This window comes from Sinohyriopsis cumingii, unplaced genomic scaffold (assembly GCF_028554795.1).
Source record: "Sinohyriopsis cumingii isolate HCF-2022 unplaced genomic scaffold, ASM2855479v2 utg002097l, whole genome shotgun sequence".
Lineage (NCBI taxonomy): Eukaryota > Metazoa > Mollusca > Bivalvia > Unionida > Unionidae > Sinohyriopsis > Sinohyriopsis cumingii.
This window is the reverse complement of record NW_028316128.1, coordinates 543,372-555,413: the sequence shown is the minus strand read 5'-3', so window position 1 is coordinate 555,413 and position 12,042 is coordinate 543,372. Positions and strand designations below refer to the sequence as shown.

At 35.0% G+C, this 12,042-nt stretch overlaps 1 protein-coding gene across 2 annotated transcripts in view; it reads right to left on the bottom strand.

Moving 5' to 3' along the window:
* Positions 1–10,119, bottom strand: part of LOC149771157 (uncharacterized) — a 71,969-nt gene extending 61,850 nt beyond the window's left edge. For both annotated transcript variants that reach the window (XM_089948795.1, XM_089948796.1), the window contains exon 1: positions 10,020–10,119. In XM_089948795.1, coding sequence (XP_089804921.1) covers positions 10,020–10,058 — 39 coding nt within the window. In that variant the 5' untranslated portion in view covers positions 10,059–10,119. The remainder of the gene's footprint in view (positions 1–10,019) is intronic.
* Between the last annotated feature and the right edge of the window lie 1,923 nt (positions 10,120–12,042).

Below are 12,042 nucleotides of genomic sequence, written 5' to 3'. Positions count from 1 at the left end.
TTATAAATCAGAATTATCAGAAATGTCGAGTGCACCATCTGTGTACGATTCAGTGTCCAGACACAAGACTGTTTATCTCAATGGGCCAGGAGGGTCTGGTAAGACGACTCAAGCGATTGAATTATTTCGGAATTCGGATATGATCGTGTTAACACCTACACACAGACTCGCGCGAGAGATGAAACAGTGTGGGGTTAACTCATGCACTTATCACAGCTTTTTCAAATACAAGGGCGACACATGGACCCCTGATCGAATGGGGGAGAAATATATTCCGAGGATTATCGTTTGGGATGAAATATGTACGGTACCGTTAGAAACATTAAAAATGTTTCTCGATTGGTTATTAACAAAAAATACAGCTGTGATAATGTGCGGCGATCACGGTCAGCCACCTCCGTTTGTTGGACCATCCTCACATTTGTGGTTAAAAGATTTTGATGATTATTACGAGGAGATAACTGATGATTATAGAGCGCTTGATGCAGAATTAAACGAGTTTAAGAAATTATTCAGACTACAACCGAATAAAATTCAATGTGAAATAATGCGCAAGGTGATTTCAGAAACTTCAATGAGCGACTTTTGGAAAACGTGGAGACCAAACGATTTGATAGTGGCAAGTAGAAAGACAGTCAGAGACACACTTCAACAACAGTTATTTCAATTACACAAGAAAAAATTTCCAACACTGCCAGTGCCATTGTGTTATAGACCAGCTGATACGCTGTTACAGAATATCGACGTTGATATACCAGGACAGTCAGGGAAACAAAATCTCGTATTAAATGATGTTGTTGCAGTTGATATCAATGTTGTTGAAGATGCACTGCGCGCCGATAAATCCCCGTGGACGCTAGGATACGCAATGACGATTCATTCATCTCAATGACTGACTATCTCTGATACAGTTGTTTGGATTACTGATGATCGTATCGAGTGGTCAAACTTAGTTTACTTAGCTGTGTCCAGAGTCAGAAGAATATCTCAACTGCGGAGAATTGTCTTGGATGAGTCAATAGTTGATGAAATTAATAATGAAAACAATAGTGATATAATAAAAAAAAATTAACTGGTTACAAACAGTGACAAAAAAAAAATAATCGAGAATTTGAACTTGATGTTGAATTTATCATGACACTAAAACAACAGCAGAATAATCACTGTGCAAGCTGTAATTGTATAATGTTGTGGCAGTATTCGAGTAATAATCCAAGACAATTCACCGTAGATAGAAAAGATAACATGCGTGGTCATACACGAGAAAATGTGATGCTGACCTGTCTCGAGTGTAATCGACGTCGAGGTGCTAGTTAAGTGATCTGGGCTGTAATTGTGTATCCTCGGGAATTACTTGTAATTGTTCACGTGTGAATCCACGTTGAGCAGCAGTTGAATCCAGCCTGTAGATTGCTGGTCTACCAGTAGATCTAGTTATGTTAGGTATCTTGTGTGTGGTAATACTCCAAATAGGCTCAGTCGCTCTTTTTTTACCACCTTCAAGTTCACCTGGTTCATATAAATATCTCACAGTGACATCACCAGTATTGGTTGTGCTGAAAAATCACGTCTTTGTGGTATATGTTTTTTGGTAATTGTGTTAATAGGTTTCATGTTGGTTGTTCGAGTAATTTCATTTTTTAATGTAGCTATCATGCTTGGCAATCTTGCGACCCATTCGAGTGATCGCTTGTCCTGAATGAATTCCTTTGCGTATTGACATCCAAATAACCGCTCAGCAAGTGTTCGATTAAATCGCTCAATAATTGCTTGATCACGGTGAATTTCAATATGTCCTCGTCTGATGGTGACGTTATGTTGTTTCATCAGCGATGATACTGCACCTTGAAATTCTTTGCCAGGATCAACTTGTAATAGATGTGGCCATCGTAGACCACCTTGTTGATAAATTCGTTCAAAAGCATTGGCTACTTCAGATGCTGTTTTAGTCGTTAACGGTTCCGCATCTTTGTATCTACTTGCAACATCAACTACAGTTAACGCGTATTTATATGTTATTTGACGTCTTCGGATTTTAATGGTATCATGTAGCAGAAATAATATATCGGCCTGATGAACTTCGTTAGGAATACTAACATCAAAATGCGCAAAGTGAATTTGTTTAGGCGGTGGTTGGTAAATTTGCCATATTGCCCGTTTGGATAACCAATTTTTAGAAGTAACGCGCGTAACTTTTGCTGCTTCAGCGAGTTTACTAATTGCTGCACTACCACTCCAATATCCTTTTGGGGAATAGTAAATCGACTCCATTTATAATTAATTACCAGCACCTAACGCTAATTTACCTTTCATCGCGGATTTTATTAACCAACTAGATAATTTTTCCTTGAGAGATTTATCAGTGATGGAATTTAACGCGTGAATTAATTTCACATCTGCGAGATGTCTATGCTGCAAATCTTTACTTTTATAAGCTGCATCATGAGCATGACACGCCTTATCAATAGCGTTTATCGGATACTCACCTGGCTTTGGTTGATCTTGGTCATCAAGTCTGATATCAAGTCTGGTTCCAGGGCCTCAGTAACTATATCCTGGAAGATGTTTTTCTCCTGGGTATTTAGCCCACGGAGTACCGGGTGGTTTTGTTAATTTTGCTGCAATATCACCTCCGTGTGGCGTTTTTTTAACTTGATTTTGACTTTGACTTTGACTTTGGTTTTGACTTTGGTTTTGGTTTTTCACCTGACTTGCCAGTGGAAATAAATTTAAATTTGTTGGTACCGCATCGTTCACACTTGCCCGAAACCGCAGATCTATTAATTTTTGTTTGTTAGATCACTTGTTGGTGTGCGCGCCCTGCATTTCACACAGTATAAATCCATATTTATTTTATATTATTCTAATGGAGATCACTGACTTTTCTGCAACAAAACGACGAGAACCAGTTAAGCATCACGCAGCGCTACCAAATTCTATTGGAATGATTATCATTGGTCCATCTGGGAGTGGTAAGACGCAGTTGTTACTTAATTTAATAATGAAGTGGATGAAATGGGATAAGTTGTATTTGGTAGCACCATCTGTAGACGATCAACGATGGTATGAAGTGTTAAAAGATTATAATGAAAGCGCAAAATCGTTAAGCGGAGACGATGTTGTTGAATTTATAACCGACATCAGTGAAGCGCCAAGTATTGATGATGTTGATGGGTGAATTAACAATTTAGTTGTTTACGATGACGTAATGTTGGATAAACAATCAAATCCTGCCAGAATATTTTCCAGAGGTAGACACAAAAATACAAAATTAATTTATGTAACCCAGCGATATGCACAAATTCCTAAAGTGATCAGAGATAACTGTAATATTCTTACTGTCTTTAACGGAGTTGATACTCACACGTTACGAAATATTCATCAGGCCTGGTGTAGTGGCGATATGGACATAAATAAATTTAAAAATTTCTTTAGTCGTGCTAAAATAACCCCACACGGATTTATAACAATAAACTTACACGATCCTAGAACACGGTATCGAGTTGGTCTTGATAAAAGTTTTTGATTCATAGCAGCAGGGAGGGCGACGACAACGAATTGGTTCATTTTTTTTTAATCGAAGCGCCATTAATGGGTTTTTCAACCAGAAACCGTATTTGGACTAACTCAGGAGGACCTCCCAAGGAGGTTTCTCCCTCCGAGAATTCCTCTTGAAACGTAGTCGACGTTATTTCCGGTTGAAACCTTTTTTTTATGGAGGGTTTATTTCGACATTTGGAACCTTCTAAATTTTGTAGGATTCGCCCTCCCTGCTGCTCCTCATGTCACATTAGCATTTTTTAAAACAACCATTACCTAATAGAAAATAACCTTCTAAAATGATCTAATAAGCCTTGTTTACTTAGAACACAATAACCTATAAATTTCAGGTGCAAATCTCCAAAACCCTGACCCTGATCAACATATTTATGACTTCTTGTTTACCTTAATAATAATTTGGTTATTAAACTCATACACTTAGAGAATAATGAAGCCATTATTAATTATTTACATAAATGAAATAAATAAAATAAAACAAATGTCAGTCAGGTCAATTAGAAATAAACTTAATTTTGGACAATGTCAAGTCCAGTAAACAATGTTACGTTACAATAGCATATAATGAAATAAAAAAATAAAACTAACAGACGAACAATTACACTAAATATCCATAACAGTGTGTTTGCGCGGAAGAAGCGTATTGATCTATAAATTAAATTAAATGAGCATATGTTGCATTTTGTTTATTCCTTTTATTATGTAGTTGTGTATAACTATTTTCTCATGTAGCAGTTTGTGAAGTAACTTTTGTGCAACAAGATAAGAATGTTGAGATAATTGAGTAGAACGCATGTTTTGGGAGAGTTATTTTCCTTTTTCTCCCTGGATATCTACAGATTCGTCTCAATGGAATATTGTAAGCAATAAGTTTTCATCAACAACAATCCGAGGATTGGATAGCGTGAGTAGCGAATTTGAATAATTTTTAATCAGTAAGTCGTCAACGATATAACAGAATAAAGCAAGAAATAACTTGGTTTTGCCTTAGAACGATTTGACTATTTTTCGTTGTACATTCGCACAACGTTACTTTGGGTGAATAATTGTTTTTTCCAGGTAAGCGACTGTACTAGCATGTATCTCGTCGAAATTACTTACGGCGAGAGACACTAATAGCACGATATGCACGGGTATTTTACCCTGACTATTACTCACTCTCCTATGGATTTAAGGTAGATTCCATTTTTAAACGACACTGGTCGTTTTGGATCTTGTCAAAGAGTGAACGTTCTCCATTGTGTTCTCCAGCCATAGGGGTAAGTGTTAAATTTGTAATTTATTTGATACGTGAAGCTTATTCAGGTTTTAATGTCATATCGTGTAATGATGCATTTACTACTACGCAGATTTGAAACGTCGTGAACTTTGAATTACAAGTTGCTGTTAGAGTTTAATTTATTAGCATATATCTAACGATTTTTCAGAACCCGTTATTATTTCCAGTTTGGTTTTACTGTATCTGTTCAGGGCTGTGTAAGGCTGACTGTAGCTGTTTAGGAACGACAGTCCGTTTCTCTGCATATAGCTTTCATAATTACTTAAAGAGGTAATGATATCGTATTGGTTACAAATTTCTCAAATTTATATTCTTGGTATGTGCTTTATCTCACTACGGGTGCATTTCTCGGTTAACATAAATCTCAGAAACTATGAACGAATAAAACTATATGATGATCAATAATCATTCTATTTTTAAAATCGAAAGGAATTTTCAATTTCATTGAGTCTACAAACTGAAAAACTAAGACATCCGTGGTTTCGTCAATTTCCGGCCCGGACCCTAACTTTCCCAATATTTTTTACATTATACCATTCTCTATCTGATTTGTTCTCACGTACTTTTGTAGGCATATGTCGTTATATTGCGCTACATTCTTAAATCAGTCAGCTTTAAAACACCACTACTGCTTAAAAAACATGTTATACATTTAATAAGCATTCTTCTAATATTTTTACATCTGAACGATTTGCATCTTAACCTTTCGATAGCTTTTTATAAAAAGCCACATACTTCCTGGCTTATGTGTAATGCATCGATGTGCTGTATAAAGGTACGTAATGCCTTATGGTGTTTTACCTATTTGTGAGGAGGTATGTCTTCTCCATATGCAGCTCTCTTTCTAAGTATTAAGTTAAATTTAGATTAGATTTGGTTTTTTACATGAAAATACCGAAATGAAATTAGCACAAATTGTAAGTCATATAAATATATGCTAATAAGTTATCTACTTTTCAGACGGCTAGTACAAGTCATTATACGAAGTTTGAATAGGTTTCTATATGATAGTGTTGAGATTATTAGAACAATACGAGATATTTTTTCATCCAAATGATTTAAATGAGGTACCAAACATTGCACTCTTGATGGATTTTTGGGGTGGGTGGGTGGGAGGTAATTATTTTCCTGCTTTTACTGCACCAATTAAATTTTTTTCTGCATTATCTCGATTAAGTTATTGTGTTTAGATTTTATTATCCACCTCCTTAAAAGACAAATAATGTAAAACAGGCATTTAGTTTTCAGGAATGTTAACACAGTCGCAACTGATTCTCCGATTATTGTTGTAATTTCGGCGGTTCGAGTCAAAGATTCAGCCAATGTGGGCATGTGAGAAAGCTTGCCAGTAGCTTCTCGTGGGTCGGTGGTTCTTTCCGGGGTTTTCCGGGTTCTTCCTCCACCATTAATACTGGCCGCCATGTATAGCCTATCGTGCTGAAAAATGGCGTTAAACCCCACAACAACAACATCAACAACAACAATTGTTGTAATTTAGTAGCAGTGATTAATATTAGTCTCCATTGTCAAAAGTAATGTCATAAAATTATATATATATATATATATATATATATATATATATATATATATATATATATATATATATATATATATATAATAAACATGTATTATGATATGATTACAAAAAAACAACACCATGAAATTAGAAAACATAAAAAAGCATGCTGAAATATTTAACGTAGGAAGCATTATTAGGTCTTTACGTTTGTTCTTGAAGTCCAAAATAAGGGAGTTTTAAGAACACTTTTGAATGTAATCACTGTGTCTTTGTATCTAAGTTCAGTGGCCAATTCATTCGCGTTGCTGGGTCCTGGTATGCAAAAGAACGTTGTCCATATGACTTCGTTTTCATAGTGGGAACAATGAGTATACGATTGTCAAAAGAGGAGCGTAAGTATCTTGCTGGTGTGTATACATGGGTGAGGTCGGATAGGTATGTTGGACTAGAGTCCATCAGTGAAACGCAGCACAGAGAACAAATTTTGTGTTTGATTCTGGATCGAATGGATAGCCAGTGTATGGTACAGAACAGTGGGGAGGTGTGCTCTGATCGTGGTACTCTATGATCCGAGCAGCTGTGTTTTGAACTTTTTGAAGTTTCTGGAGTAGATATTGAGATGAACCAGACAGAATTAAGTTACAATAGTCCAGTCTTGAAAGTACTAATGAACACACAAGTGTTTTAGTGGCATAAACTGAAAGATGTTAGCGAATGGAGCTAATGCGTCTCAGCTCAAGATATGCAGCCTTGCATATGTTCATGAAATGTTGGTGAAATGTGAGAGTACTGTCCAGAGTAACACAGGTTTCGTACTGTGTGAATTTAATGTTTATTGTTTGAGGTAAAGGATGTGAATGAGAAAGTCTTTGTGTTGTGATCAGAATGGCCTGTTTTATCATCATTCACATGCAGCTTGTTACATGTCATCCGTGATTTAACATAGAAATGCACTTCTCTATACCTTCGATGGTAGCATCAGCTTCAGTTGGGTGGCTAGATTTGTATATTTGGGTGTCATCAGCGTACAGTTGGTGAGACACTTGATAATGATCTATGACACTTGAGAGCGGCTGAGTGTATAGAATGAATAGAACAGGCCTGGAGTGTATTCCATTTGGAGACACAATTTGTGTCCTGCTGACCATGTAGGACTTGAACCACAGTAAGGCTGTATCATGAATGCCAAATACATGCTGGAGACGATGAAATAATATATGATGGTCTATTGTGTCAAATTCTGCAGACAAATCAAGGAGGGTGATGACTGTAATCTTTCCGCTATCCAAAGCAGAGAGAATGTCATTAACTACTTTTAGAAGTGTAGATTCAGTACCGTGGCAAGTGCGATTTACAGATCGTACATTGCTAACAAGACTGTTTGAATTCAGATGGGACACAAGCTGAGATATAATAACCTTTTCTAACACTTTTTATATGAATGGGAGGTTATAAACTGGGTTGTAGTTCTTTACATCATTATGATCTAGTGTTGGTTTCGTCAGGAGAGGCTTTACAGTGACAGTTTTGAAAAGTGATAGGAATTCCCCGGATGAGAGAGAGGTATTAATAACATCAATTAGTGAAGGCAATACTGGATCTAAGCACTCAAGCAACAGTGATAATGCAATTGGATCAAGTTCACATAACTTTGGTGCACTCTTCATCTGGCTTGTACGTACAAGATCCATAGAGACAGGTTCAAATGCTGCTAATGGTTGCTGAAATTCTGTATCACAATTATATATATATATATATATATATATATATATATAAATTTGCAACAACTTTAAATGAAGATGGATGAAAATGCTTTTTTCTATATGTGTTGATACTTTTAATATGGTCATCTATCATGATTAAATATTTCTTCTTTTTTTGGTCCTTTTGTCCTACTGCAATACCTGGATCCATATTTACTGTGTAAAAAATAACTGTATTATTTATTAATAAGACAAAAGATACAATTCAAATGCATGTGTTTAAAAATATAGAATCATAACTGATTTAGTTTTAATAGCACAGAACCATATGCTACCCTAACCTATGGATTATTTGTGTGTATTCAGCAAATGCGATAGTATGTATGTATATTCAGATGTAGTCTCTAACGACTTTGGTGCTGTACATTAAGAGAATCTATCCAAAAGGTTTAAAAAACTATTAGTTTGAATTTTTTATATCTAGAGCACAAATTGTATTTGTTTCTTATGAAAGCAAATATATCCCTGTTATGCGTTAACAAAAACAGTAACATCTTAAATATGTGTATGTCATCATTTAATAACAAATAAATGACGAAACTGGGAATTTGTTTGACTTACAATTAAATATTGTAAACTTTTATTATGTCGGCAATATCACAATCTAAGTTTATAGAACCCCGATGTTTATCAACTATTCTAACTTGGATTAGTCTACATATTACATTTTGGAAGCTTTATTATATCATATGTCATACGTTGATGTTCTCCAAGTACTAGGCTACAGACATATTCACAAAAATATATCTGTATTTACCATGAATGTTGTACAAAATATTATAGCAACCGTCGGGTGCATGTTTAACGTATCGCCTTTCTTTAACAAAGAACGAATGTAAATATAAATGACTTGCTGCTGTATTAGCTGCTTCTTCTTGGGGACTGCTGTACGAGGTAAGGAAGCAAAGTCATATCTTTATGTAGTAGCGACTATTTGTGATGTTCTGAAGCCAGAAAAGTTATTAAAATAAATAGTTTACATTCAGTATTTTACTTTCCGAATATGTAGAATGTGCTGTATTAAACAATATAACAACTTATTTGTGTATGCTGAACAACACAAATAAATTAACGTCTAAATATGTGATAACGACCTTGAATATTGTCAAACAAATTTGAAAATATTGCATTTCAATGCAGTTAACATCATGCCTAATATTGTCAACTTTATTGTCACCACCATCGTTATTATTGTCATCATCTTTATCATTTTGCCATCACAGAGATTATTGACCAGGATTGCTAAGTCAACTAATTTAAAATCCCAGTAGAGTGGGAAATACGAGTTTTCATCACATGGTCGATTTCACATCTGCTAAGTAAGGGAAATAATTATGATTACCTTATGACTTAAACCGCTATACTACTATGATTACTAGTAATGCACATAATATTACCATATTTATCTATCAATCGTCTACAACTCAGTCATACGTTTTAAAGATTTATTTCGAAATGTAGCATACCAAATCAGTATAGGATTCAAGGTATTTTGTCTCACCTGGTAAAGAAACGTCATCATTAGCGTACACTAAAATTACATCGAAATTTATAAGGTTTATCCTTAGGTATATAGCATGTACACGTTGAATGTAATCCAGCAATACACCATTTCTTTTTCATCCAGTGTTTGATCCCGTTTTGTACAGTATGCTCCCTATTTCCATAAATGGTGAATTTGACAACGTAGGGTAGCTTCGCGTGCTAGGACTGCTAAACTTGATAAATAGGTCTGTGTCATATTAATGGGTGTATTTTTGCGCGTCGACAATCATTCAAAGGATGGGTGTGAATTAAATAAGATAGATACAGTGCTAGACAGACGACTGTCCATAATATTGAATGAACACATTCGTACATTTGAGGTATTACTATGCTAGTTTATCAACTTATTACTTACCAACCAAACAATGCAGGTTAGCTTCATTCTTCCTCCCATGAAAAAAACTGACTGGTACCCAACTATTCAAATTTTTGCTAGTAAACTGTTTATTAAGTCGCAGCACATTCGGAAGTGATTCACCACAGGCAGAAAAGAAAGCATGTTTGAGCACGAATCTAATTTTGCAAGGTAAAGATTAGTGTTCACTCATGATAGGGTTACATGAGCGGTCGAACATACAACTTGTTACGTATTTACAGCGCAATGTATATACCGTTGTACCTTTACAAACCTAACCGGATCAGTCAACCAATCTTTCCATCTACATATCTATACAGGCAGAGTTAACTTAAGCCTGAAAACAAGGTCACGATTGAAAGTCACGATAAAATGGATAAGTGGGCCTGAGGTTATGTGTTCAGTGGTTTTTAATCCCAACAATAAAAGGCGACGGATATGGTTACTGTAGGAATGACTCCATTTTTTAGCAGACGAGATGCTATTCATAGCGGCCAGTACAGGTGGTGGAGGAAGAATCCGGGAAAACCAAGATAGGAACATCAGAATCATAAGAAGAAACTAGCAAGCTCTCTCACATACCCACGCGAACAGATGTGAGATGACAGTGATGGCTAAATGCGAGCTCTTTAGACCACGCAGCCACTGACAACGGTTAAATTATTTAATAAAATTAACTACTTAACAGATATATATATATATATATATATATATATATATATATATATATATATATATATATATATATATATACATGCATACATACATACATATGGGTGGACAATTCAAAGAAAACAATGAATTCTGGATGAGACTAGAATATCCTGTGTCTATATTGTGTTTACGTTCTCTTATGGTATTGCATTTAGATTATTACGACCCTATGGTCTTAGTTTCAGTAACATAAAACGCAGAAACCAATAACTTATGTAAAATTTAACAAATAGTTTATTTCCCTAGGCTACTAAGTGATAAGTTGAAAAGAACATACAGTATTGTGAATTAATTCCCAAATAGTGCAAAACGTTCGGTCACCAATCCTAATGAATACAATTCTAATTAAATTCCAGTGTTCTTCCAGAAAGGCTTCAACTCTGAATCAACTGATATACATGTAGTGGCATAGAACGTGGATGTGCGGCAATAGCCTTTTGTCGAATTACAATATTATCCAAGATGTCCTTGGTTTAATTTACTACAATTTCAAAGTTATTGTTCTGTACAAGAATATTATTGGGCATTTTGTAATCCAGTGAATAATAGTTTGATAAAATCCGAATCAAATACTGAGACAGCAATACAAACGATTCTGCTTTAGATGATAACGCAATTAGAAGTAATTTCTCAGGTAGGTCCTATATGTAGAAACGTCTGAGTTGTCAACAAGATAAAGTTTGTTACTAAAATTATAATAAAAATGGTAAACACCAGGTAGACCAGGTTATCTCATGGCGAAATCAAATATCCCTGACTCAGATTAAGATACACATATTTATATTAATAATGCTATAAATATTTAGTTCACACTTATAGAGAAAATATTAGCTATGCATGATGTTTACAAATCAGTGTCTATAGTGAGGTACACGGTGAACTTGATTTTTTTTACCTTGAAAGACAAATATATTTTGATTTAAAATTTCGTGATGGACCGCTCTTCCTTTGGAATACCAAATATGTTACCATTTGGAATAATCAATGTTGTATAGTGTTGGCTTTCACTTAAAAGTAAACGATTTTAGTATACGCATTAATTTCTAATGAACCAATCATCATCCTGTTCCATTTTATTACAATATTTATTTTTTAACTTACCGTTAAAAAATTCATATGTCAACTACTTGCCGTTTTCAACATGATATCAGTAATATGTCATCCTTTATTACTTCAAAGACTTTTGAATCATCAACATGAATGTTCATTGGGCCATGTTTTCCTGAATACCCGATTTTCGCCATAATCCACAAGAAATTCATGTGTGCATGCATGTAGCTTGGTACGTAGGGAAGTAGTCATGGATTTC